The 27742-nt window shown below is 51.0% G+C and overlaps 1 protein-coding gene across 2 annotated transcripts; it reads right to left on the bottom strand.

Moving 5' to 3' along the window:
• Positions 1-9480: 9480 nt before the first annotated feature.
• ASB1 (ankyrin repeat and SOCS box containing 1) lies at positions 9481-25905 on the bottom strand. 2 transcript variants are annotated; one of them, XM_086720103.1, is made up of 5 exons: positions 25728-25905; positions 21682-21823; positions 19146-19448; positions 11114-11499; positions 9481-9847 (listed from the first exon to the last, which is right to left on the bottom strand). In XM_086720103.1, the coding sequence occupies exons 1-5, from the start codon at positions 25774-25776 to the stop codon at positions 9720-9722; spliced, it is 1008 nt and encodes a 335-aa protein (XP_086576229.1). In that variant the 5' UTR covers positions 25777-25905; the 3' UTR covers positions 9481-9719. The 2 variants fall into 2 exon arrangements, with proteins under 2 accessions (XP_086576229.1, XP_086576230.1); XM_086720104.1 differs by having other exon boundaries at positions 19146-19531; positions 21682-21828; positions 25728-25884.
• Between the last annotated feature and the right edge of the window lie 1837 nt (positions 25906-27742).

Below are 27742 nucleotides of genomic sequence, written 5' to 3'. Positions count from 1 at the left end.
CCCTTGGCTGAAGGTTGTCTCACACTGGCTGGCTGCGCTCAGAAGGCCTTTGTGGAGACTTTTCTGGTGCTGAATGAGGAAGACTCTGGTGCAAGGCCTTCGTCCCCCTCTGCATTCATAAGGTCTTCCTCCAGTGTGAATTTGCTAGAGGTGAAGGCGGCCGGATCTGCAGCTTAACGCTTTCTCACACTAGTCATCCTTCCAAAGCTCTTGTGCAGCGCAAATGTGGCCTTGGCAGGTTTTCCCACATCCGCTGCACTCCTAACAGCTTTCTAGGCTGGGAACTGCCCAGCGCTGCATTATAGCAATTCATTCTGCGCCTTCAAAGGCAATCTCTCCGGTGTGAACATCCTGATGCTGGCTGAGTGAGCTCAGCTGTGGCTAAGGCGCCAGCACTACGGCGCTTCGGGGACCATTCTCTCGCGCACCTTCCCCGGATGCGGCCTTCCCACACTGGCTGCGCCCACGAGGCTGTTCTCCAGTGGGAACCGTGCTGCTAGCTGCGGGCGGCCCGCTCGCGTCTGCTGTGCCTTCCCGTGGGAAAGGCGGCCCCAGCCGCCCCGCTCCTGCGTGGAAGCCGGCGCGGGCGGGGACGGTCCTCCCCGGCCCCCGGACTCGGCGGCCCCTCCGCAGGCTCTCTCCCCGCAGCTGCTTCGGAGCTGGTTCACGCGGAGGCCGAAGCCTCGCTCGCACGCCTCCGCACACGCAAGGTTCTGCCCGCGGCCAGGCCTCGCCCGGACCCGCCCGGCCGCCCCGCCCCGAGACACTGACAAAACACCCCGCCCGAGGGAGCCAGCCCCGTCGCATCACCGCGCGGCGGGCTCCCAGCCTTGTCCGGAGGGGCGGGGGGGTGGGAGGTGGTCCCACTCCTCCCGGGGCCGGCACCGGGCCACGTCCGCGGGCAGCGGGTCCTGAAGGCTCCCGCCCCGCCCGCCCTCTCCGCAACGGTTCACCGGCACCGCGAGACCCCGCCCGACCGCCGAGAGTTCGGCACCAGAGGCCCCGCCCCCTCCTAGTCCGCGAGCACGGGAACACCCTCCCGGCTTTTCACTGGCCCGACGCTGTGTGACGTCACCAAAATGGGCGCCGGGAAATGACATTTCCACACGGGGCGGGGCTTCGCTGCCTCTTAAAGGAAACGCGCCCAAGACTTACGAGGCAGGTGCTCCAATGACACTTCCTGCAGAGCGGTGGAGGCTGTGGTTACTGTCCGAGCACCTCCATAGAAAGTTCTATTTTTCCAGAAATTTGTCCATGTTCTCTAAATTTTCACTTTTCTTATCACAAAGTCGTTGATGATATCCGTATTAATGGATAGCAACATTATCCGTAACATTGCCCTTTTTAATAGGGATTTGTATGCCTTTTTGTCTTGACTAGCCTTTCCGAAGGTGTGTATATTTTACTTAGAAAGAAGCATATTTTGGCTTGGTTGCTGCCCTCTCGTTTTTGTTTTTTATCAACGTTTATTTATTTTGGGGACAGAGAGAGACAGAGCATGAACGGGGGAGGGGCAGAGAGAGAGGGAGACACAGAATCGGAAACAGGCTCCAGGCTCCGAGCCATCAGCCCAGAGCCCGACGCGGGGCTCGAACTCACGGACCGCGAGATCGTGACCTGGCTGAAGTCGGACGCTCAACCGACTGCGCCACCCAGGCGCCCCTCGTTTTTGTTTTTTAATGAATTTCTGCTCTTTCTTACTTTCCCCCTTCTCTCTCTGGGTTCATTTGGCTGTTACTTTCTTACCTCACACTATCAGCCTTTCTTTTAGGCTTCACCCCTCCATCTCTCCCCACAGAAAATGAGGATCGTATGTACAGCTTTCACTCACACACACTTCCCCACCCTTGACCCTCTTCAGAGCTTTATGGCTGTATGGTTCGAACTCAGTGTTGATCCTATTAGGGCCATGTATGTCAATACTAACCCCTGCTGAGTCAGCTAGTATTACCGGGGTCACTTTTTCTTTCCCACCCATCCTTTTCTTTTCCTTGGAGTATGTCCCTTGGTTTCCTAGGAACTTGTCAATAACTGAATCCCAACTCCTGTACAAGTACGTTCAGAGGCGAGAAGCAGTCTAATAACTAAGACATCTCTGGGGCTCGCTCACATCTAATCGAGACTGGATGCCTTCTCTTCTGATGTACAGCCGCCATCCTGGAAGCTTTCACTGTGCCAGCTTCCACCTTGCGCCTTGGCGTTGGGTCTGTTTCCTGTATACCATGTTTTCTCCTCTCTTGGTTTACTTCATTTTGGAGGAATAGTACATTAACTAGTGGTTTCTGCGGTGTATGTGAGACATAAATTTTTAAAGAAACTAAATCTTTAGCTTGACTTTTAAGCTAGCTCAAAATATTCCCTCCAGAATTATGAAAGTCAAGGTCCACATTCCTCTACGGTCCCATGTGGCAACTGAGGACCATGATACCTGATACTCTGTATGTGTCCTGTTGACTCTCTCCAAAAGTTGTAGCATCTTTTCTCTCCGGTATGGACATTTCAGTGATGTCCTGTCAAGAGTCTTCCATTGTGTTAGCACTACATTGGCTCTTGTAATCTGGAAAATTTGGCCTTTGTTCTCAGAATGCTCTTGATCTGTTGGAATCCACTGCAAGACATGTGACCATTTCTTTGCTCACATTCAGTACTGGTATGTTAGGTCTTTGTCAAAAACATACCTGCATATGAATTAAAACATAAAGACGAGGGGCACCTGGATGGCTCAGTCGGTTAAATGTTTCATTTCGGCTCAGGTCACGATCTCACGGTTCAAGGGTTCAAGCCCCGCATCAGGCTCTCTGCTGTCAGCGCAGAGCCTGCTTCAGATCCTCTGTTCCCCTCTCTCTCTGCCCTTCCCCCACTTGCACTCTCTCTCAAAAACAAATAAACATTTAAAAAAAACAAAGATGAATTTATTGCAGGGTTTTCGGCCTGCAAACCAGGTAATGCAAGGCTCCAAAAGCAATCAGTTCCAAGTTGCTCACAGACTAAAGGACACATACAAAAGTTGTTTTGCTTTTTCAGCTGATTGGTTACCTAGTGGTCTTCTTTCTTATTTGGATCAGGGTAGTGGAGTCGGGGAGTGGGGGGGGGGGGGGGGGGGGAGAAGTCCAAAGAGAGAGTGAACAGACCTGGCGTTTGGGGGCTGGCTGGTGTCCTCTGCTGACTTCTAAGAAGAGCTTTCAATTCCTGTAAGGTTAAGTTTCCTTTACGCGCCTGCGCTGATGGTCTACATTTTGTCCCTGACATAAGTGACTCCATTTTAGTCTGGTTCTACACCATCAGGCTGGTGAAATTCCCCAAGAAGTCTCTTTCTGCTCTGCTGCTGCCTACAGGATAGGAGCCCGATTACCCAGCTGCAGACTTTACACACGGAAGGCTGGATGCGGCACACCTCCCTTCAGGGCCCACTGGGCCGGGGCAGGCACAAGCATCCCACCGTGTGTAGCGGGGAGTCCTGGCGGTCCCGTGACCTGGCTCTCCGCCGGTCCTCACACTCTCACCCTCTTTCACGGCCACTTCTAAGGTCCCTGGAACTGCCGACCCCAGAGCCTTTGGGAGCTTGGCAGTAAAGTCAGATTCTCAGATACGCTCACTTCTTGCAAGGTCGTTTTCTCAGATGTGTCTGTAGTAGTTACCATTCATCTATTTTCTTGAGGTTCCAAAATTTTGTTGCCATTCAGTCATCTTAAGGGATTTATAGTTTTTTTAAAAAAGTGAAATTCCCTATCATTTTAACAGAATTTCGGAAAGGAGTTCTGGCAAACAGCCACAAACCTACCATACAGGAGACTGGAAAATGAAGACTATTCTGGGAATTTAAGTGTCCAGCTAAAACTGTGGGTTCTATTATCACAGATAAAAAAATGGACAGTGAAGGAAAACTAGCAATTCTGCCACACAAATTGAGCTGGTTTTGAGACAGAGACAAGCCACCTTTTCAGTAGAGCAGGAGGGGTGTGTGTGTGTGTGTGGGTGTGGGTGTGTGTGTGGCTGGGGGTGAGGGGGGGTCGGGGTGAAGAATGAAGAAAATATCTGAAATCACACACACAGAGAACGTGCTAGAGCATCACTGAGATATGAGATATGTCTTTATTTAGTTCATCCATTCCTGGGTTCATCCCTCCTGCTGTCAAAATAAGTCACGTACAACATGGGCCCAGAGACCATGGTTTTTCCCACAGTTCTCCAGCACCTCCCCCCTGCAGAGCACTGTAGGGATGTCACCTTACTTGAAAGCCATGGGTTTCAAACACTTTAGGGGCACGGTCTCTTCAAACTGGAAACCCCACTAAGTAAAACAGGTTCCATCCAGCAGTATAAGCCTGTGCCACATTCTGGGAGCCTCCCTACAACACAGCAAGATCCTTCAGGGCAGCTCCCAAAAGTCCCTCCTTCCATATTGTTAGAAACTTTCCAGAGAGAAACTTTCCCGAAATGTGTATTCAAAGATTTCACAAGACCCATTTCTACCCATTGAGATAAACAGTCCCCCAAATTAAGGCATGGGCAGGGTGAATTAAAGGGTAATAAAGCATTTATTAAAGTTACAACAACGTATCGAAGACATTCATCACACTTAGAGAAACTCGTCACCAGGCACGAGGGCAGGCACAGTCACGGTCCCCGCTGCTGCGGGGGACACTCATTCATCACCAAAGCGGAAGGGAGAAGCAGGCCACGGTGAACACACCCTGCAGCACGCCTCCAGGGACACTGGCCCCCTGCGTGTCACACTCTTGTGCCCAACACCCACAAGCACCGGGAGTCGTGCAAACGGAGCCGAGCAGGGACGCTGCTGTGGTGTCGTACGTACGGGAAAGCTGTGTGCACACCCACCATACTCCAAATGCATTTGTGCACATCTGGAAGCAAAACAACTTAAAAAAAAAAGATCCCCACGTATTCCAGACACTGAGCAATTACGTGTTAAGGCAACAGAAGTCACCCCTTCTCCCTGCCTCACTCCTCCAGCTGATTGTCTGCCCAGAACTTCTAGTATATGTCGTGTACGTCACTACCCTCCACTTCAAAATCCGCACGTCCCTCCGTGGACACAATCCCACAAACCATTAATGAGTGCACATCAGTTACTCTACTCCACACCAAGGGGGTCAGGCTGGGGGTGGAGGGGAGGATGAATGAGTAAGCCAGAGACAGAGGTCACATGGCCAAATGAGGCACTTCCAGCGAGCAGACACAAGCTGGAAGGGAATCCAGACCCCTCAGGACTGGTCGCTGAGTGCCCGGCAGGCACAAGACCCACCACTAGCGTCGTCACCAACATTCAGCGGTGCCACAGGCCCCCAGGGCCTGAGGTAAGGGCAGTCGTCGCTGAGAAGGCCTGAGAAGGCCACGCAAAACTTCCCGGGGGTGCTTCTCACAGACCCAGGAAAAGGCCAGAGGCCTATCACCACAGGGAGCTTCCGTCACTGCCAGGACGTAAGCACGCCCTTCCTAACGCCGCACGTGGTGATCCTGAGATCAGCGGGCAGCAGAAATGCTGTGATGCCCTCCCGTCAACAACGTATAGGCTGTTTGAAGAGTCCGAGAGGACTTCTCATCACCATGTAAACACACACCATAGCTAGACCGCGGTTCCCTGACTTTGAGACCTAAGAGACTGGCAAACTTAGAAAGAAATTCTGGGGCTTAACAAAGAGCAGCCAATATATTATAACCAAGAGCATTTTAAAAAATAAAAATATTGCCCTCTATTATCTCCTTGATTACATAAAAGTACATTTTATCACCCAAATTAGGAAGGTCATTATCTCAAAATAAAATATGATCCTTTAGGTCGAATAAACTTGACTTTGTACGTTATTTAACACATGTCCTTATCCTTGTGACCTGCCCAGAACCCCCTGTGCCAAGGCCTACGCTGTGGGCTCCCATGACCTTCGTTGCCCCATGGGACACAAAGGACAAGCCCGATCCCCAAGGTCACAGACTCTTCAGCACCATCATCACCTCTAACGCATATCCGCTGAGAAGAAGGACAACAGTCACAGGGAGAGCAGTTTACAGTCACAGGGACTGCTCATGCACAAAGTGCCATCACACGCTCTCCCACGCGTCCTCACGAAGTCCCGTGGGAAGGCACAGTCAACCGGCTGCCAGTGTGAGAGCACAGCCTCCACGTCACCTGGGACCTGCCCGGGCCACACGGCAGGGAGCGGAAAAGCACAAAGCGCGTCTCTCTCGGGCCGATCTCCCTTTGCTCAGGCCCACGCTCGCGGCACGGCACGTTCCTCTCCTCCTTCTGCCCCAACCTGTATTTACGGAACCAATTCGTGGGAGAGGGAAAAAAGAAAATAGGACGGCACTTAAGCCTGAAAACGGAAACACAGTCAACGTGAGGAAACTGCTAACTGTCCTCTCTTTTCAAAATCACCTGACAGGTGTGTGTTGACGGAACCTTAGCAAAGATCAAAACAGAACATCAAAAGCCAAGCATCGCTGCCTTAATCCCTTTCCGTGAGCAAGGCAGGGCATAAATAAATAAATACATAAATAACATAAATAACATGAAAAGGCACGGCTGGGCGTGACATCGATGGCTTTGGGAAATGTACTCAAAATCCCCACCCAGGATGCCAGAGCTGAATTCTCAGATATCGACGCTGCCCCGGACCCTAATCCCTGCCCATCTGTCCACAGCAGCCAAGGCCCCTTGTGTGGGGACAGTAAGGACACTCCTGACACCAGGCTGGCGGGACACCAGCAACTTCCCATTGGTTCGCTGTGCCCCTCCCTGGGGACGACTCTGGGCCCAGCCAGGCAGCAGCCTCATCACCACATTTCCTTGCTACCCCGGACTCGGGTGCCCCATGCCTCAGAAACGCGATTTTATGAAGTGTTCTGACAGTTACTCTCTCTTCTCCAGGATCCTATCCTTGCCAACAAAAGGAAAGGAGGCTTTAGTACAGTGTCACTCAAAACAGGTAGGAATGACCTTAAGCAACTATCCCTGTTTTCAGATTTGTGTTTGGCAGCAGAAGTTTCAAACTAGAGGCTGAACCTCAAAGTTGCTAGGATTCCAAAACAATCAGCAGAGTCTGGCTGATCAGACCTGTCCTCCTCAAAGGAAAAGCTGAGGCCCCAGTCCCCTGCAGACTGCCCTGGGGCACAGCGACGTTCTAGGGGCAGAGTGGGAGACACCCCCGCCACCCCCCCCCCCCCCGACTCATGCTACCTCCCTGGCCAGGTCTGGGTGAGGCCCAACTATGAGGATCAACTCAGTCCATTCCTTTTAGAAAGACCCTGGGAAAATGGTTCCACCCCCCAGAAACCAGCCCTGCACCTGCTCCACTGGGCAATGGACGCTGACACCACTCTGTGCTGGGCCCCTGGCTCCGTGCAGCCTGAAGGTTGCGCCTACAGGTGCGAGACCTCTGCACTGGCCGCATGCCCAGGTGCTGCTTTCCAGAAGGTCCGAGAACAGAGCTACCCTCCTACCCTGGGCAGGGCTGGAGAGGCCCTGCCCCTCACAGGCCTCTGCAGAAAGCACCCAGCGGGGCAGACTCCGTGAGTGCCCCGAGTCCGGACGCAACTCACCCAGAGAACCTGGGCCGCAAGGGGACCCAGAGCCGGAAGAGCTGAGAAGTAAGGTGAACTACCACCTACTCCGGACTCCTCTCTCAGGCCTACCAAGGTGACCAGCCACGGCTTTCACACCTCCAGTGACACGCTGCCCCTACCAGCATCCAGTGCACCCACGGGGCGCTCAAGCTCCCCTGTGCCCAGGCAGAGCCCTACCTCCCCGAGGTCCTGGCACAGCCCGTGGGCCTGCTCCCACCCCGAGTGCACAAGGAGCACCCCCAGCCCTTCTCAGCGGAAACCCTGGCAGCACTCGGCCGCAGCTCTAATGGCGCTGGTCCCCAGCTACCCACACCCGCAGCTGCCGACTGCGCCAGGACCGACCCCGGCTCGGCACGCGCCAGCCAGCCAGGGCCCCAGGTCTTTGGTGGCGGCACACAAGCCCAATCTCGGGCTCGGACAGCCATCCCACACTGACACCACGCACGGCCAGAGCTTGTGACAGGACCGCTTCAGCCGCATAAAGCCTCCAGTGACTTCGTCTCCCCTCTGAACCATCCAGCGACTCCTCTGCCCTCAGACCTCACACAGGCACCCACAGGTCACAGCACAGCTTTCCAGGGGAGCCGTCCACCGCACACAAGGCGGGGCTTAGAATTCTCTCCCCGAGCCGCATACGACAATGACCGACACCGCCTGTCTGCTGGGCTACGCATACAACGCTGTTAGTCATTAAATAAACCTGTATCATTCATCAGTGCCATTGTTACAAACAAGGTATCTCTTCTTACAGAATATCTACACGCAGATTTGCAATCTGCCCATTTCTAAAGCCTTCTAAAGGTTAGAGTCGCCATGATTCCACACAATGGTCCTCAGAGGCTTCAAAGTGCCACATGTGGTTTCTCCAGAAGCAGCATCTCCTGGAGGGCTCTGCAAGGGCAGCCGGCGGCCCGCCCCGCCCCACCCCTGTGGACACAGCCGAGCCGCACAGCCCAGGCGTGAGTGAGCCCTGCCCACAACCGCAGCCTTGGGGATGGTGACCCGGCTCATGTCACCTCCCGGCACCCCAGCAGGCCGGCGGAGGCCCTCTGACCTCACCGCTATCCCCGTCCTCGGGTTCTAGGAGCAATGACCAAGACGTTCGGTCCCCAACGGTGAAGACCAATCAACCAAACACCGCATGTTTTGTCCTCTGGACACCAAGCAACGGAGACTGTGGAACCACCCGGAGGACGACCGAGTCTCCCCGGCCCAGGGCGCGTGAGGACTGGGAGGCATCGCCGCGGGGCCTCCCTTCTGTCGGAACTGGCAGTGAATGCTGTTGGAGCGGTCCTTGGTCCGAGTATAGGCGTCAGTCTACTGGCTACTTCTTCGGTGTGCGCCTCCCAAGATCAATCCCCGTCGGGAAGCTCCTCAAAGAGAAGCGCGAGACCCGGTGGCGCAGTGCCGGGCACGGTCGGTATCAGGACGGGGGCAGCGCTGCGGAAGGTGCCTCTTTAGATGGTGAGCAAACGCAGCACTGAGACAACACAGCCGATCTGTGAGGCCAGGGGACCCTCGTGCAGCGAGGGCAATTAACGGAGGACACCGCCACCACAAGAAGACAACGCTCCAGTGGCAAGGAAGGGCCGGTGTAGACGGGTGCCACAGGCCACCCCGGGGGCAGGGAAAACAACCCGGCACGTCCATGAACTGCGTTCCAGAGCTCTACTTTTCCACCAAACTCTCCTCGCCTTTAGGCATTAGGAGGCCTGAATCAAACAACTGAATGGAGAAGTACAAACATCAACGGAAGTACAGTTCTGGCAAGTGCTAGCGGTCCTCCCTGCCGGAGCTAGCTATCCGCAGGCCTCCAACCTCAGCCCGTCCTTGCACACGCGGCACGGCCCATTTCGTTAATATGCGACTGTGAGAATCCAAAACAGAGATACCGAGGAAGAGCGAAATTAGGTTTTGTATGAACTTTTCAGCCGACAATGACCCAAGGACTGTCCAGTGCCCCCAGCACCCGAGATGGAGTTACAAGCCGTGGGAACAAGGCCGTTTCTGCTTTACCAACAGCCAAATGGGACTTGGTCTGAGGACAGGGGGTGGTTGGTTCACAGGGGCAGGACCGGGTGTCCACTTTCATCAGTCACCTTCCTCTTCGCGCAGTCGACCGCTGCATCTGAGCTCTACTCGTAGAGCAGAAACTTTTTTACGGGGTCCGGCAGAGGCAGCGAGGGAATCAGATGGAGTCGGTATTTGCCAAGAGCTCTTCTCACAGCCACCCGGCACAGGTTCAGCAAGGTCCTGGGGACACCTGGAACGCCATGGAAGAGAGGGACAGAGAGGGAGGGAGGTTAATTCCTCTCCTAAGCCTGAAGACGGAAGGCTGGCTGCGACTGACAGAACGCACTGATGCTCACTGCCAACTGCCCAGCTTCACAGGGGACAGGGAAGTCCCTGGCGAGGAAGGTCTTGTCACCTGCTCCTCCCCCGCCTGCCCAAGGGGTGAGAGCTTCGTTCCCCGGGGCACCTGCTCACCGTGACGGCCCCTCCTTGACCGTGTTTCGTTTCCTAGAGAGAAACAAGGGCCGACTACAGAAGGCCCCGCCAGGTGTCAGCAACTGACCTACACGCGCGCAGTCAGCCTCCGCTCTCAGTCAAGTCCAGAAACTCCAAGGAGGGCCAGGACAGACAGGCCAAGCAGTATGTGAGGCGTGCGGGCCCACAATGTTGCTCTGGGACAGGAGAGCCCAGCCACGGCTCTGCCCCGTGGAGCAGGCAGGACGCAGGAGGCTCCACTCCCCTGGGGTGGCTCCCGCTGACCACCGACCAACTCTTCCGGGGAAGCCCCGGCAGGAGCGGGTTCTAATGACAGCCTTCGGAAACCCCAACCACAAAAACACAACAAACTAAAGTTCTATGAGAGGTAAGGGTGGGGGCAAAGGTATTCAACCCAGATGCCCTCGAGACCCAGGCGAGAATGAGGCCGGGTGCGGGCAGGTCGCAGAGGGCATGCAGCAGCCTGCAGAGGCGCACAGGGTCAATTTCTGAGTCCCAGAGACAGACTCTGGCAACAAGACCAAGCCCCGGATCAACTGCAAACAGCCCATCGATTTGTTAATTCGTTAGCAAAACCGTTCTTCCGAAATAAGCGCACGATGGGCTTTATCCTAACAAAAATCAGAGGTACCACACAATAAAAACAACATATTTGTGTGGGACCGAAGAAGGGGGTGAGGACCCCTGAAGGGGGCAGGGCCGGCAGTCTGGTGTCAGGCCAACATTTAAAAACCGTGTGTCAGAGAGAGAACTGGGGGGCCACAGAGCAGAGCAAAGGGGTAAAGAGCACATAATTTCAGGCACTCTGAGAACACGCACTTCCACGGATGTCTTTGTATCGACTCCTGGTGTCTAGGAATTTGAAAAGAAAAGACCCATCTGGAAGTACTCTCGAAAATTCCTAGCCGCAACTGAAGATTCTGACTAAGTGCTCAGTTGGAGGCTTTTTTCATCCCTGCCACTCGACTCCTTCAACTGACCCAAACAGCCTGCGAGTCAGAACGGAAGTCAGGCCACTTACTTCTGGCCTCTTTAAAGACCTGCAGTGCCTCGGGGTCTACCTTCCTTCTGCCTCTCGACTCTGGGCCCAAGGAGTCCCACGTCACCAGGCTCAGGTTGGCTCCAAACTCCACGAGCAGGCTCACGAAGGCGGCCTCGCAGCCGTGGCGCAGGACGGCATCCATGACGCAGCCGGGGGAGCCCCTGTAGAAGCCCTGCGTGTTGACGGGGCCATTGCAGTTGAAGTCGGGGTTCGCCCCCGCCTGGAGAAGCAGCTTGAAGCACTGGAGGTTGTGGTAGGCTGCGCTGATGTACAAGGGGCAGACCACCAGGGAGGTGAGGCGCCGCGAGAAAGGGGGCCGGATGTCAGGAGTCAGGTGGTGGTTGACATCAACGTCAGCCCCGTACCTGCAGGGGAGGCACAGGGACAGTCAGACCCAAGTCAGCAGCTTCCCACAGCAGCTTCCCACGGTTGTCTTCCCTCGGGAGACAACCTGACCTCCGTGAGCACCGGGGGGCCGCACAGGAGACTCCACAGATCACAAGGGTCTCGTGACTTCCAGCAAAGGTAAGACAGCGGTTAAGAACTTGGAATCCACTCACGCAAGAAATTTACAAGGGAACTCTCTAAACCCTCTGAAGAGCCAACAATCCCACAGCTATTTCAGCTACTTCAAAGCAAAGGAAAAAAAAGGAAAAACTCCAAAGTCATCTGATGAAATTGGCCAAACAATCCCAAAACCCGACAAAGGCCCCACCACAAAGACAAACTACCAACCGATTTCAATCGTGAATATCAATTTAACAACCTTCAATAAAATGTTAGCAAAGAGAATCCAAAAGTATATTAAAAAAGCAACGTACCATGACCTCATGAGGATTATTCCAAGAATGCAAGGGCAGTTCCAGTATTAGAAATTCCATTAACACAGTCCATCATATTCACAGAACTAAGGGGGAAACCACGATTATCTCTACAGGTGGGAAAAAAAACTTGAAGGCATGTGACAAAACTCAACACTAATGCAGGTTCGTAAATACTCAATAAAGTAAGAAGTGGTGGACATTTCCTTCTCCAGACAAGACCCAGATGTCGGAGTCTCACCTAATGGGGGGCAAACAGGGGCGGCTCTCCTCCCGGACCCACTCTCCTGCCTACCATCAGTCAGGCATTTCAAACAAAAGTGTTAGCGCAACCAGACAAGAGAAAGCAATCAGCCACTTAAGATGAGAAAGAAAAGGAAAAACCTTCCCTATCTTCAGAAGGTATGATTATGTCTGGAAAGTCCTGAATAATTAATAAAAATACAATAAGCAATGAGAGAATTTATTAAGTACGTTAATAAAGCTATAAAACCAACAGCCTTCATATATACAAACAAAAACAAGTTCAAAAACAAAACGGAAAAGACCTCGTTTATGACAGCAAAATTAAAGTGAGATATCTAAGCATAAACCTAACGGTACGTGTCTAAAATGTGCATGAAGGAAGTTATAAAATCCTGCTGAAGGCATCACACATGTAGCTCTCAGAAATGAAAAGACCCACCACCGTTGCCTTGGCGAGGAAGGGTCTACATTAAGAGGTCAATTTTCCCTAAGTTTATTACATAAATGAAAATCCCATTCGAGAACTAAATAAGTTCATTATAAATATAAACAAATAATAGTAACATCCCTGGAGTTATAGAAGTTGATTATAAAGGTCATTTGGAAGATCAAATAAGGAAAGATGTAAAAGCAAAGCTTTTTAACATGAAAATTAAAGAAAAACTTTTACGTAGCAAAAAAAAACCCAGCATAAGCAAAGTAAAGCCGTATGTACAAAATTAGGGGAATGTTGCAAAGGATTAATATCCTTAATATATAAAGAGCTAATAAACGGAAAAGATCAACTGCTCTATTGGAAATGAGCTAGAGAGGCTTAGCCATATAAAAGGATGCTCAGCCTCGCTCATAACACAAATGCAAATTAAAACTACCTTTACACCTGAAATTAATACAACATTATGTCATCTATAGTTTAAAAAAAGAAAAACTAGGGATGCCCGGGTGGCACAGTCAGTTAAGTATCCGACTCCTGATCTTGGCTCAGGTCATGATCTCACAGTTTGTGAGTTCAAGCCCCACGTCGGACTCTGTGCTGATGGTGTGGAACCTGCTTGAGATTCTGTCTCTCCTTCTCTCTGCCCCTCCCCAGCTTGTGCCCACTCTCTCTCAAAGTAAATAAAAGAAACTTTAAAAATTTTTTAAAAAAAGAAAACAAGAGAAACTACCCTGAGATACCACTTCTCACCTATCAGACGGGGATAAACCCAAAATTTTATTGACCAGGCTCTAAAGAAACAAGAAGTCTCGTTCAGTTCTGGCAGCAATACAAAATGGAACCGTCCCTACAGCAGGAAATTTGGCAACAGCTGGCAAAGTTACATATGCATTTACCCTCTGACCCATCCATCACACTCTTGGGAGTCTATTCCCAAGATACATCTGCACAATTCTGAAAAGAGGCATGCACGCAATTCACTGAAACATCATCCATAACGGCTGAAGGCAGGAAACAACCCACAGGTCCCTCAACAGAAGACCGGCTGAACACACTGTGCTCCACCCGCATAAAGCCGCGCTGTACCACAATGAAAAGGCGTGAGGAGTGTCGCTAAAGACTGCTCTGGAATGACCTCCAGAATACGTTTCACAAGTGAGAAAGGCAGGACAGTCAAAGTGTGTAGTATGCTACTGTTTATCTGGGGGAAAGCGGTTGCAACATGTACGTGTATGACACTCCTAGACATATCCACACTAGGCTTACAACTTAACAAGGGGGAATAAACCATAAAAGTTTTTAAATGGTCATCTACAGGGGAGTCGAAGGAGACCAGCATAGAAGTTGCTAGACTTTTTAAATATACTTTGTTTTATAGATTTGACTTTGGAACCAGCTAAATCTATGTCGTGAAACAAATTAAATAGAGAGCAATCCCCAAAAATTAAAAGCAAAAGAAACCACTTTAACCCAACTGTGTAGCCACCTGGTGCCATCACATCCTGCCTGCAGGGTGGCTCCTCTTTGCAAAACAACCAGACGATCCAGACCACTCCCAGCATCAGATTCACCTAGAAGAACCCAAGACAGGAAGCACAGCTTGCCAGTAGGACAGCTTCATGCAACACCCCCCGCTCCCAGATGGGCATGCTCACGGCAGTCCCTGAGCTAACCCTATGGCTGTCCGCGAGCTCTTCTCTTCTGAGGCCCGGTGACAGCCCCGACGTGAGGAAATGCATCTCTCACGGGACGGGTGCGTGGGCGGCCAGACCTAGAAGCCTCAATCTTCAGCAGGGCCCATCTCTAAACCATTCTACAAAGGCAGTCTTCAGGGTCCCCACAAGGGACCTGCCCTGGTCACTGCGCTCAGGGAAGTCCAAATACACAACTTACTGTCAGGATTTGGAGTTCCCCCAGCCCAAGTGCAAACTACCAACCCAGGTCACTTTAAGCAGAGGCCACTGATTAAAGCACAAAGGGTGGCCTGGCTCAGGTTATCAGTGTCCTGGCAAAGTTTAGAGGACGTCTGCTAAAAAACACTGCCTGGCACAGGGTGTTAGAGCCCACGTGGGGTGAGGAGGCATGTGTGGGAGGGGGCAGCAACATTAAGACATCGGTTATAGATGGAGGGACTGGCAAAATAAATAAATATGTTAAGGATAAGTGGAACCAGGCCTCTGTCAGAAAAGCCAATAATAAATCTGGAAAGGGAGAAAAGTAAGATGACCCCTGTGGTACCAGATTGGATTAGAAGTATTGGGGTAAACTCAACTGTCACTGTATTTAGAGACAGAAATACAGACAGAAATGTGTATATGTATGGGGCACCTGGGTGGCTCAGTTGGTTAAGCTTCCGACTTCAGCTCAGGTCATGATCTCACGGTGAGTGTGAGCCCCGCATCGGGCTCTATGCTGACAGCTCAGAGCCTAGAGCCTGCTTTGGATTCTGTGGCTCCCTCTCTCTCTACCCCTCCTCTGCTCTGCTCAGTCTCTGTCTCTCAAAAATGAATAAATGTTAAAAATAAAAATAAAATTAAAATAAAATTAAATATAAAAAATAAAATAAAATAAAAAATTAAATTAAATTAAAATAAAATAAAAATAAAATAAAATAAAATAAAATAAAATAAAATAAAATAAAATAAAATAAAATAAAATAGAAAAGAAACGTGTATAAGTAACCTTAGCTCTGTCCAGTCCAAGAGCCCGAAAAGAACAGCCCATAAGCAATAAACACTCCCAGTAACCAGATCTTGGCTTCTAAACACCATTCTCCACTAAAAAGAAGCCAGGACTCCTTGGAGAAATCTCTAATCCCAGAGCTAAGACAGGCACAGTACTAGATGAGCTTAGAATATATTGTTATAGGAGAAAGTAAGGAATTGTTCAAAGGATGTTGGGGGACAGGTCATAAGGACAAAGCTGGGTTCCAGTTTGACAGGGCTCCCTGTAGCCAAATTTAAGACAATCTGAGCATCAAAATAATAAAGTAAGGGATTATGACTCACTGGGAAACCACAGGTCTAAGACAAATAAATGAATACACTAAAAATTTGATAAGAAATAGGATAAACACGTGTTTCACGGTACCCCCTCCACAAAATACTTACTAATTAAATAATTACAGAGGGGAAAAAGTATAGCTTTACAGTGGAGAAATGTGACAGACGCCACCTTAATCAAAAGATCCAAGCGAACTCCAGCGGGACAAGTGCAATCGCGTGCAACCTGATAGGGTGTGATGAGAAGAGCCCAGCCTCACCCCTGTGAGATTCCCGCCCAGCAGGCACTCCCCGGCTCCCAGCTGGGTCAGCACCTGCCTCTCTGAGCTTCCCCCACACAGCCCTGCAATGCCACACGGGCTCTATCAGCACGTGTCACTGAAAATAGGGAATCGTGGAAAGTAGTGACGACGGGCCAACGAGCAGGGTCTAGGGCATGGGAAACAGCATCGTTCTCCACGGTTGGCCAGCAGTTATGTTCTATCACCTGCCTCTTAAGCACTGTTCTGAGTGTCCGAAGGGACTCCTCCCTGAAACTGACACTTCTGCTCTCAGGCAGCACAGGCCTAAGGAAGAGGAAGGAGGGGCACACAGGCTGATGTGCTCACAAGACCATCCGCTGCCCCACGGATGCCACGTAGCATCGTCAGACACCACAAACGCAGACATCGCCTATCCTCTTGGACCACGGAAACATCCTAAAACACGTACCAAACCAAGCAGAGGCTGGTGTTTCGTTTCACACACTCGATCAATTAAGAAAAAGAGAGCTCGATTTTACAGGGTGGTTTTTTTTTTTCCCTCCTTTTCTTAGGGATAGGTGTTCCAAACTGTTTGTAATTTTGGGCAATAGGACAATCTGGTATTAGCTGAGCTACGGGAGAGACAGCCCCTCATAAAAACATACTGGATAAGATCCAGTTCATTTTAATCCTGAATATTTTCCAAAATTCCCCTCCTGCATTTAATATTCTGGCAAGGCTCCACCGGGACAACTCAGTGAATCAGTATAACTTTTGCACATACAGAAACAGCACTCCTTACCTTTTAAAAAAAAAAAAAAACAAAACCATCAGCAACATATATCAAGGGAATTTAAAAGCAACAAAATGGAATTTACTTGCAGAGAAACAGCAAATTACAACGTGACAGCAAAGGGCCCTGCATATAAGGGACAATGACTCAAGGCAGGAGCTGACACTGTATGTAGATTGTATTACTTGTTCAGTAACTGAACCACCCCGTTCCTATTTTCCAAGTCAGTAAGTCAATTACCTGGTAATTCAGAGAAAACTTTTTACTATATGCTCTTGGTACCTCATTGTAAAAGTAACGTCCTAGGCTCCAGTGAGGGAAGGAGATGTCCACTAACAGTAACACTTTCTCAAACAGAGCATCTGTGTGTGGACTTCTGAAGGACGAGCCTGCAGCTAACCCAAAGCAGGTATGCATCATGAACTGACTGAGATGCCTTCAAGGATTTCTGGAACCAAGATGCAATTTCACTGACCGATCTTACGAATATTTCCAAATTAATGACTAACATTCTCCAAGATGCAAAGACAGGGGACTGAGGTGGCTTAGATCATCAAGCTAAAAATCCTTAAAAAGAAGGCAAAAAGCATCACAGCTTTATCACCTTCTAGCAAAACAACCACATTACCCTCATTTGTCTCTCCAAAAGCCAATTCCGTGGTCACTTAAAAATATTTTTTTTTGATGGAGTAAATATATTGTCGGTACCTGGTTCAAAACCCACATTCTGTGCCGGGCATGGGGGACGGCAGACCTCCTGCTCCTCAGAACCACCCCCACTGGGGCCTGGCACAATGGGACCCTTATAATCCTTTCCACACTGCAAACTGGCTACCTCAACTACACTCTGTCCAACCGCAGAACAAAATGCCTCCAGAGCAAGGCACGGAAAAAGGCACCTTGGTAGAAAGAAGTCACTGGAGGCAAAATATGAAAACGTAATCTTGTTCGGATTTTTTAAAAAGGTAACTATTAGTACAATTAAAATATGACCAAAAATAAATAAGTTAATTAAGCAAGTAAGTAAGTAAATAAGACCATAAACCATGTAAAGTAACAGAAAGTGGTGCGCCTGGGTGGCTCAGTCGGTTAAGCGTCCGACTTCAGCTCAGGTCATGATCCTGTGGTTTGTGGGTTCAAGCCCCGCATCAGGCTCTGTGCTGACAGCTCAGAGCCTACAACCTGCTTCAGATTCTGTGTCTCCCTCTCTCCCTCTCTCTCTGCCCCTCCCCTGCTCACTTCCTCCGTTGTTCTCCCTCTCAAAAATAAAATTTTAAATAAAATTTTAAAAATTTTAAGTAAAATAAAATACAGAGAAAGCAAAGAAAATACAGATCATGGAACATGATACAAACTAAGGAACAGCTAAAAAACAAAAAGACAGACACAGACCTAACATCAACTATGGCAATAATGTTAACTCTATTAAAAAAACAAAGAATCCCATACATGCAAAGAAGAAAGGTGAGCACCCAAAGAACCACTTAAACCCAGAGTAAAACTAAATGGCAGAATGCTATATAAATGAGCTTTCAGTGAAACCTATAGTTACCTTTGGTTTCGATAATGTGCATACAACCCACAGGCAAGAACTTCTAGGGGCTCAATTAGCATCAAAACATAGGAAGCAAAAAATACTAGAAATAAAAGGGGACACTGACAAATCACAACACTGATTAAAGACCAACAGACTTCTCTAAACTTGTGGCAGATCCAATGGCTAAAAATGTAAAAAAAAAAAAAAAAAAGAGAAAGAGAGAGAGAGAGAGAAAGAGAAAGAGAAAGAGAAAGAGAAAAAAAAGAAAAAGAAAAAGAAAAAGAAAGAAAAAAAGAGGGGCCATGAAACACAATTGAGGCTACCATACTGTACTACGCAAATAAAACACCCACGGTCATGTACTTTGTTCAAGCAACCACAACAATGTAGTTCGACATTAAAAAAATAACAAACTCAAAAGAATCCCCCCAATGCAAATTACACACTCTACATTACCTGTGCACAATACTATGCAATTGGTTCATAAAAAGTTGTATTCAACCCTTCTCCTCCATAGCCATAAGAACAAAGAGGAGAGCGACTTCAATAATACCAATTTCAAAATGAGGAAAAAGCTTAGCAGATATGACCGAAGCTATAGGCAAAGACAAATTAATAATCTTGAAAGTTGACACTTCAAGAAAAAAAATAATCATTCGATTGCAAAAGTTTGGGGAAAAATAAAGTAAGGCAAATGGGAAAAAATTAAAACAAATTAACCAGTAAGCACAAAAATAACTGATAGAGCTAAGAAGGAGCGGTTTAGAAAGACCTACAATAGACAAATCTTTTAACAAGCCTAACGTGAGACAGAGAGAGGCAAATACAGACAACAAGGAATGAGAACACGGCCACAGGAACTAGCAGCCATGGGGCCACGCCCCCCGCAGGGACCCATGCGGGACAAGGGTGGCCGGGCCTCCGCAGTACTGACCTGATGAGGGCCTTCAGAATGTCAGCCCTGCCCACACGCGAGGCGTGGTAGACTGGGGTGCTGCGGTGGTGCCGGCTTCCGTTGGGGTCGGCGCCGGCTTCCAGGAGGATCTGGGCGCTCTCCAGGTGCCCGTTCACCACAGCCACGTACAGGGCGGTCTGTCCCTTTACATCCACGAGGTCCACCTCGGCCCCTTTCCGGATAAGGAAGTCCACACAGTTGCCATGGCCGGCAGTGGCCGCGATCCTCAGCGGTGTGCAGGGCAGCCAGCCGCAGCACCAGACAGACTTCTCGTTGATGCGGCTAAGAAAGAACATAGGGGAGCCAGGCTGTGAGGGGCAGCCTGGAAAACTGACGAGCCGCTCGGCTTCCTCTCATACTGGTACCTACATGAAACAGACAGCAGGAGGGCAACCTCTTCAGACGGACACTCCTGTGCTTTAAGAATGCCCCCACGTGTGTTGTTTTATGAAATGCTGGATCCGTGCACGTGGCAGAGCAGATCTGAAGGGCCCATTCCACGGCAGAGGAAACTGAGGCACAGGCAGACAGATGGGCACTAGGGCTGAGATCTCAGATTTCCTGATTCTCGGTCCAGAGCTCTCTGCTCCACAAAGGGTAGATGGGTCTGCCCAGGGAGTCAGTGCGGGGTGGAGAGCAGGACACTCGCTGGGAATCTGGGTCAGGGTCCCGAGGCCCCTTTTCACCAGCTACCAGCTGTGAAGGCCTGAGGTCGGGCCTCGGCATCCTCACTGGAGCCAGGCGACCGCTGTGGTCCCTCTACCTGTGACACAGCACAAGTCACAGCCTGCAGGAATCACTAAGGCCACACGGGGCTACCCTCCTGGCCAACATCAGCAGAGGGAAACTGGCCAGACTCAGCTCTCATCAAAAGGGAAAATCAGGCCACGGTTCCCTGTCAAGGAGTGCCACGGCCATGCAGTCCACTGACCCACCACGTCCTCCATCAAGACGCGGTTCACTTCACGCTCCCGAGGCAGCTGTGACCAGAGCCTGGTGATCCAGATCACGGAAGCAGTGACGCGGAAATACGTAGTGGGCCAGGGGCTCCTCCTTCGGCGCACTGGCTTCCACTAGCCAAGGAGACCGAGGAATGCTCCAAGGACTCCTCATCAGAGAAGTACACAGCAACAGGAAAATATCGTCGAGACAGATTTACTAAACCCCAACATAAAACAAGAAAAAAAAGTACTTGGAAAAGCAGTATGAAAACACTTGTCTAAGACCCAGCTGAACTCCGTCTCATTCTATTGTTTTTATTGTTACCTCTGCAAATTCAAGCGTTTCTTTGGGCTTGAGTCATTCATATTAAATATTCATGTGGAATCCATCTGATGTCTTTGTATGATAATCCTTCCTAGATATTTACAGCTTTTTTTTTTAATACTGCTATCTATTCTGAACAATAATGCTAAGACATTAGAAGTAGAAAAAGAAACCTACTCTTGTATTGTTAGAAATCCTTCTCTTGGGAGCTAATCATAAAATGTGGCATTAATTTCACCACTCATACGCAGGCTTTTCTTCTATCAACTTCCCTGAAGGGGAAACAGAAACACAGAGCATGAGGAGTTTCCGGTGGCAGGTCAGTTTCAAATCTAGCTGGGACTCCAGTCCTGGACACACAAAACAGAGAACCCCCGGAGGCAAGGAAGACTCTACGCTCTCCCAGGTGTCCCCAGTGGGAAAAAGGTAACATCAACGCTCCTGCTGCTACAAAGGAAGAGCCTGACGGGGTTGGAGGATCTGACGGGCAACACGCAGAGCTCTATGGACAGAGGGAATAAGAAAGTGAGCACAGAGCAGATCCCAGGAGGGTGAGACACCTGACCTGAGACAGAGCCCCAGGCCCAGGAGGCAGACAACTGGGGACCAGAGAAGCTAGAGGAGAGCACATCAGGGGTGATGTATAAATGGGGTACATCAGGAAGTCCACGCCCACCAAGGGGTAACCAAATGAAAATAACAAAGGGGAACTTATGTATACAGCTTAGGGTAAAAGGCCACGAAAGACTTGGGGGTGCCTGGGTGGCTCAGCTGGTTAAGCATCTAACTCCTGATCTCAGCTCAGGTCTTGATCTCAGGGTCGTGAGTTCAAGCCCCTCCTTGGGCTCCGTGCTGGGTGTGAAGCCTACTTTAAAAAATTAAGAAAAATAAAAACTATTTAAAAAAAAAAAAAAAAAAAGAGCCACAAGAGACTTGGAAGGGGACAGGACCACTGTTGACGAGAGTAACAGTGCTGCCATCAGGATTACCATCAAGGAAACTGACACCAGAGAGGGCCAGAAGTTTCCAGGAAATATAAAGGTCAATGACAGAGCGAGACTTGAACTCAGGTCTCCCTACAAGTCTGACCATGCTTCCCCGGTCTCCTTTCTCCCCCTGGCCTGGAAAGCACCAGGGCCTTCACCTGCAGACCAGGGAGTCACATGGACCCTCATGGATCATGCACTTCAGCTCCGCGCAGACCCACGGGGCCCAAGCACCGGGCCAGCCCCAGGACAGTGACGCTCACCTCCGGTAGCTGTCCTCTTGCAACAGGCTCCTGAGGGTCTGGAGGTCCCCCACGTAGGCTGCATCATGGAGCCTTGTGTCCTCACAGTGCTCCAGCGGATGGTCACAAAACTGCTCCCTCAGCCACTCCTTCAGATTAGGACCTGCACTGAAGAGAGGGGCTCCTGTCAGCCAGGGGAAACCCTGCCAATACCAGCCAGGAGGGGGCGCCATCTGCAGCGAGCCCTCTGTCCTCTGGCTACGGGACCCCTCAAATGCTCAAGAACGAATCATTCCCGTGCTCCAGAAAAACAGAGAAATACAGAAAGTTTCCCGTAATGAAAGAAGCACATTCCCGACACCAAACCTGGCAAGGGCAAGAATTTTAAAAACGCTGGTGGGGTGGGAGGTAAGGAGTCAACCGTACTGAAGGATACAGAAGATCCTACATAAAATATTAGCAAGGTTCAATTTAAAATACGTATCAAAAAATCCACCATAGGGGCGCCTGGATGGCTCAGTCGGTTGAGCTTCCGACTTCAGCTCAGGTCACGATCTCGCGGTCTGTGAGTTCGACCCCCACGTCGGGCTCTGTGCTGACAGCTCAGAGCCTGGAGCCTGCTTCGGATTCTGTGTCCCTCTCTCTCTGCCCCTCCCCCACTCATGCTCTGTCTCTCTCTGTCTCAGAAATAAACATTAAAAAAAATTTTTTTTTAAATCCACCATAATATCACTCTACCTATCCCAGGAATGTAGGAGTGTCTTAATATTGGAAGAAACCATAGGATCACCTTCTGAATTACAGAAAGACACTTGCCCTTGGCAAATTCAACAGCCAAACAAATGCGGCTGTTTGTAACAAGCTGACCTGGGTAATGACCTCAGAGGAGTCTACGTGAGTAACTCACCAGCCGGTAACCTAAGATGGGGGCACTTCACTAAATATAAGTTACACCTCGGTAAGAAGGAAAATTTAAAAATATGTGGATATAAATAGAAGGCCAGCCTCGCATAATAGACTATAAACCTGCAAAATAACAAAGACTAGAAGCGGTGAGCACATACCATGCACCCGGGTTAAGAGTCGATGCTAGGAAACTTTTATTTTTTTTTTTATTTTTAATTTTTTTTTAATATTTTTTTTAACGTTTATTTATTTTTGAGACAGAGAGAGACAGAGCATGAACAGGGGAGGGGCAGAGAGAGAGAGAGACACAGAATCCAAAACAGGCTCCAGGCTCTGAGCGGTCAGCACAGAGCCCGACGCGGGGCTCGAAATCACGGACCGTGAGATCATGACCTGAGCCGAAGTCAGATGCTTAACCGACCGAGCCACCCAGGCGCCCCGATGCTAGGAAACTTTTAAATGGTACCACATAAATGAAGAGGTTTAACAAATCTCTTGGGGGGGGGGGTATTTATTCTTTTAATGTTTATTTACTTATTTTGAGAAAGAGAGCATGCCAGCGGAGAGGGGTAGAGAATCCCAAGCAGGCTCACAAACCCGTGACATCATGACCTGAGCCAAAACAAGAGTCAGACGCTTAACCGGCTGAGCCACCCAGGTGCCCCATCTTCGGGGTTCTTATATGCAACACAAATATCATAAAAGTTTATCTGGAAATAGGAATGGGAATCATTTTTTTTCAGCACATATGACACGAAATCTACCCTACCAGTTAGTTAACAGAACTGATTATTTGTCATCAGAATAAAAACATAAACAGAATCCACTGCTCAGGAAAGACCTTAATATAAAGATAAATGGGTATCAAAATCTGTAAGGGATAGAAAGAGTAGTTGCTATCGACTGAACGCTTGTGTCTCCCCCAAAAATAATGTTGGAATCTTAACCCCCAAGGTGATGGTTTGAAGAGGTAGTGACTTTGTAGGTGACTGGCTCATGAGAGCAGAACCTTCATGAATGAGATTAATGCCATTATTAAGAGAGACCCCCAGAGAGCTCCCGCTCACCCCCCACCACGTGAGGACAAGGCACTGCTGCTGTCTATGAACCAAGAAGCAGGCCTCCCCCAAAGAATCCGCTGGGGCCTTGGTCTTGGACTTCCCAACCATCAGAGCTAAGAAAAATAAATCTCTATTGCTTTTAAGCCATCCGGTAGTATATGGTATTCTGTTATAGCCTGAACGGACTATAGTAGTCAACAAATTTGTAAAATCAGATACCTACTTGCAAATTCTCGCATTTTTCACCTGACACTAGAGCTCAGAAATAATCTCCAGATAATCAAGAGTTCTGCATACAACATCACAGACAGGGAGGGGCGTAAGGAAAGCGCACGAACTCGGCTCCCTGCATTCAAGTTCCTGCCTTGCCACCCTGTTCCAGCATGCGACCAGGCACAGAAGGTCACCCCTCCGCAGGTGCACTCCTTCCAATGATGAAGTTGGTTTTTATATTCAAACCGTATCTCTTTTGAACACCTACTGTATACAAGGCTTGGCCCTGGCACAGTGGGGGTGACGAATGTTTCCTTGCCCTTCAGGACTCAACGGATCATTGGCAGATGGGCAGGGCAGCAAGGGTTCACAAACACATGGGTCCCTCAAGCTGATCCCACAACACCTGTGGCAGATCAAGAGGCAGGCCCCAAGGAACCCTTAGGGCCGCCCCAAACTCACCTCCACTGCAGTTATCCACAGTCTCACCCCACAGAGTGAAAGAGTTCAAAGCAGGAGGGGGTAAGATGCAGAAAACATAGAACAAAGCCTGACAGGTTAAGTGGGGGGCCATGGACTTTTGCTAGGTTCTTCTCCGGCCTCCCCTCGCTGGCCGCTTTTCAACCCGCTCCCTGGCCCAGCTCAGTGCAGCCTCCTCTTCCCCAGCTCCAGATCCCAGGATAACTTCAAGTTTGTGCTTTTCTGATCAGCTTCTCCACTGTCAACGCAATTACTCCGCAGAGCACTTAGACCTTCACTGGAAATGTCCGCGGCCCCTCCACTCCCGGGCCTGCAACACTCTAAATAACAAAACAGCACTGCACAGATACAAAAGAGCCCTGTATACAGGGGCAGAGCAGCCTTTCTTCCACACGGCTCCCGTCCCTACTGGGAAGGGGCCCTCAGGCCTCCTCTCAGCCCATTCCTCTCCCTCAGGCTGAAATGACAGCCCAGGCACCAAAGTCCTGATACCTGGGGTCAAAGTCAGTATCAACCGAATCTCAGGATGGAAGGCGCTTTGTCTGACCTGCCCCGGTTCGCTGGGCTGTCCCCCGCCCAGGCAAGGTCTGGCCTGCAGGAGTTCCTCGATAAACGTCTGGTGGAAGAATGGAGGGATGAAAAGGCCCACTTGAGCCAGTCTCCAGGTGTAAGAAACTCTTGGGAGACGAACCCGTAAAGTGCAGAGCACACAGAAGCACTCGGTAGGCAGGGCAAACCCAGACAACCAACACGGAGGAAATCCCGCCACAGGTTAGGGCGAACCTCTCCTCTCCTGTGCTTAGGAGGAGGGTCTCAAGGTGGAAACCCTAAGTCTGAGGGCCATTGTGGGAGGTCGCCGTGAGCCTTCCTAGCTGCCTCCTCTGCCGGTGGGCCCCTGGACATGCTGTGTCACGAAGAGCTCGCTGGGGACGGTGTTATCGCTGTCCCTTGCCTGTGCGTGTGATGTACCTCCCCAGGCAAGCCGTGGGTGGCGGGGCGGAGAAAAAGACACCTGCCCTCCGGAGGGGCTGGCCTCTGGGGGCTTTCCTGACCCGTGCGTTCGGAGCTGGGAGATGATCCATGTCCTACGGTTACAGTTGGGGTCCTATCAAATCCCCACCGGCTCAGGAGCCGGCAGTTAGAAAAGCAAGTTCCACAGGACAGTAACTCCGGCGCGAGGACGTCCACGCGAGGCCGAGGAGCGGGCACACGCAGCGGCCGGGCCGCCCCGCACCGAGAGCCGCGCTGACCCGCCCCCGGCGGCAGGGCGCGGCTGCGTGGGCCCGGCCGGCGGGGGACGAGGAAGCACGGCCCGGGCGCGGCCGCCGCGTCCCCCCCGCGGGGACGCCGGACCCTGCCCTCCGCTGCCCCACCGCCCCCGCGGCCCGGCGGCGGCGCGCACGTTACCTGCGGGCCCCGGCCCGGCCCGCCCGTGGGGGCCGCCGCCCTCCGCCATGGGCGCTCCCGACTTCCCCCGGTCAGCAGCCCCGAACCGAGAGCGCCCCGCCGACCGGAAGCAGAGCGGCCACAGCCACTTCCGGCGCCGCGGGCAGGTGGGCCGCGTCGGGGGCGCGGCTTCCGGCGAGCGCGCACCTCCCTCGCGGGCTTCCGAGTGGGGCTCCGGCCTCCGGTCCCGACGCCTCCCGTCCCGACGCGAGGCCCAACGAGCGCCGGCAGCGGGGCGCTGGCTGTCCGGGGGCGCGGCCTGTCGGGGGTGCGCGCCGTTGGGCCTGGCGGTGCGGCGGTTTCTGCACGAAAGTGGAGCGGTCTGGAAAAACAAGTTCACCTGGGGGCGGAGCCTAGCGCTCTCCCGCGAGCGCTGGTTGGGCGGCCCCATCCCCGCCCCCGGTAGGGGGCGTGGCCTTGTGCTCGCGGGTGTCTGCGAGACCACGGGCGGGTCGGGAGGCTGGTGGGAATCGGGTTTGTGCGGGGCTGACGGCGCGCTCCCGGGAGTGCGGGTTAAAGAAGGCCTGCGTGGGCAGCAGCGGCCCGCTCCGGAGCAGCCCCTGGAGAACGTGGATGCGAAGGTGCCGGACTTCCAGCTCGGTTCCCCGCGGCCGGTTCTGTTGGCCGGGCGCCACTACGGGGTGCATGTATCAATGTGCTACTAGCAGAAGGCACCCCAGAATGCTTTCTGTGAGGGCGGGGCTCTCGTCTATTAAATTGTAGCATTTATTGACTGCCTGACACAAAGCATTTATTGAATAAATTAGTGAACAAAGGAATAACTTCTGCGCTCTCGCTTCTTGCAACGTTGTCAGTACAGTCAATGTGTGTATTGAGCGTGGTTCTGGAGCTCGGATTCCCTTGGCCGCAGACCTGGCAGGCCCGCGGGGGTGTTTGGTGGGGGAAGAGGGCTTCCTGCAATGCTGTTTGGACTTGATAACAGCAGACAGCACCCCTGGCAGAGGGTTGGGGGTGACGCCCTTGGTGCTGCACCGCCGGGAACCAGGGGTGTGCCCAGCCCACTGGGTCCGGAATCACAGAAACAACCCAAGTGTCCCTCAGCGCTGGAATAGATAGAGTGTGGTCTGGTCATACAATGGAATGATATGCATGTTAGGAAGGACATTCTACGACATGGATGAACCTTGAGGACCTCATGCTAAGTGAAATAAGCCATTCACAAAAGGACAAATGCTGTATGATTCCACTTGTGTGAGGTCCCTGGAGGAGTCAAATTCTTTAGAGAAGGAAAACAGCACAGTGGAGCCAGCGGCTGGGGGCGGGGAGAATGGGGATTTGTTTAAAGGGCACAGTTTGAGTCTGTGAAGATGATAAAGTTCTGGAGATTGACCACGGATCAATCACACAACAGTGTGAATGCACATAACACTGTTGAACTGTACGCTTTAAAAAAGTTAAGTACGTGTGCCTGGGTGGCTCAGTTGGTTAAGCGTCTGACTCTTGATTTGGGCTCAGATCATGATCTCACGGTTCATAAGTTCAAGCCCCGAATAGGGGGCTCCATGCTGACAATGCGGAGACTGCTTGGGATTCTCTCTTCCTCCCTAGCTCTCTGCCTCTCCCCCGCTCACATGTGCATGCTTGCTCTCTCTTTCCCTCACAGGATAAACTTGGGGGGGGGGGAACATTTAAAATCATAAAGTCTATGATGTATAAGTTACCACAATTTTTTTTTAATGTTTATTTATTTTTGAGAGAGACAGAAACAGAATTGAAGTGTGTTAGGGGCAGAGAGAGAGAGGGAGACGCAGAATTGGAAGCAGGCTCCAGGCTCTGAGCTGTCAGCACAGAGCCCGACGCGGGGCTCAAACCCACGAGCCGTGAGATCATGACCTGAGCCGAAGTCGGAAGCTCAACCGACTGAGCCCCCCCAGGCACCCCTAAATGTTACCATCATTTAAAAAAAAAAAAAAAAAGGAAGGCTGGCCCCACTTACCCCCACCCCAGAGGTCCTG

Source organism: Puma concolor, chromosome C1, assembly GCF_028749965.1.
Source record: "Puma concolor isolate L17-30 chromosome C1, mPumCon1.1.hap2, whole genome shotgun sequence".
Lineage (NCBI taxonomy): Eukaryota > Metazoa > Chordata > Mammalia > Carnivora > Felidae > Puma > Puma concolor.
This window is presented reverse-complemented; position numbering and strand designations above follow the sequence as displayed.

Bases quoted from the DNA above. Each gene is read 5' to 3' on its own strand.
- ASB1 (XM_086720103.1), bottom strand. From the start codon at position 25,776: ATGGCGGAGGGCGGCGGCCCCCACGGGCGGGCCGGGCCGGGGCCCGCA. The intron at 11,500-19,145 runs GTCAGTACTGCG...CCTCCCCTGCAG, and splicing joins ATTCTGAAGGCCCTCATCAG to GTACGGGGCTGACGTTGATG. The intron at 9,848-11,113 runs GTAAGTGGCCTG...ATGGCGTTCCAG, and splicing joins GGTCTTTAAAGAGGCCAGAA to GTGTCCCCAGGACCTTGCTG.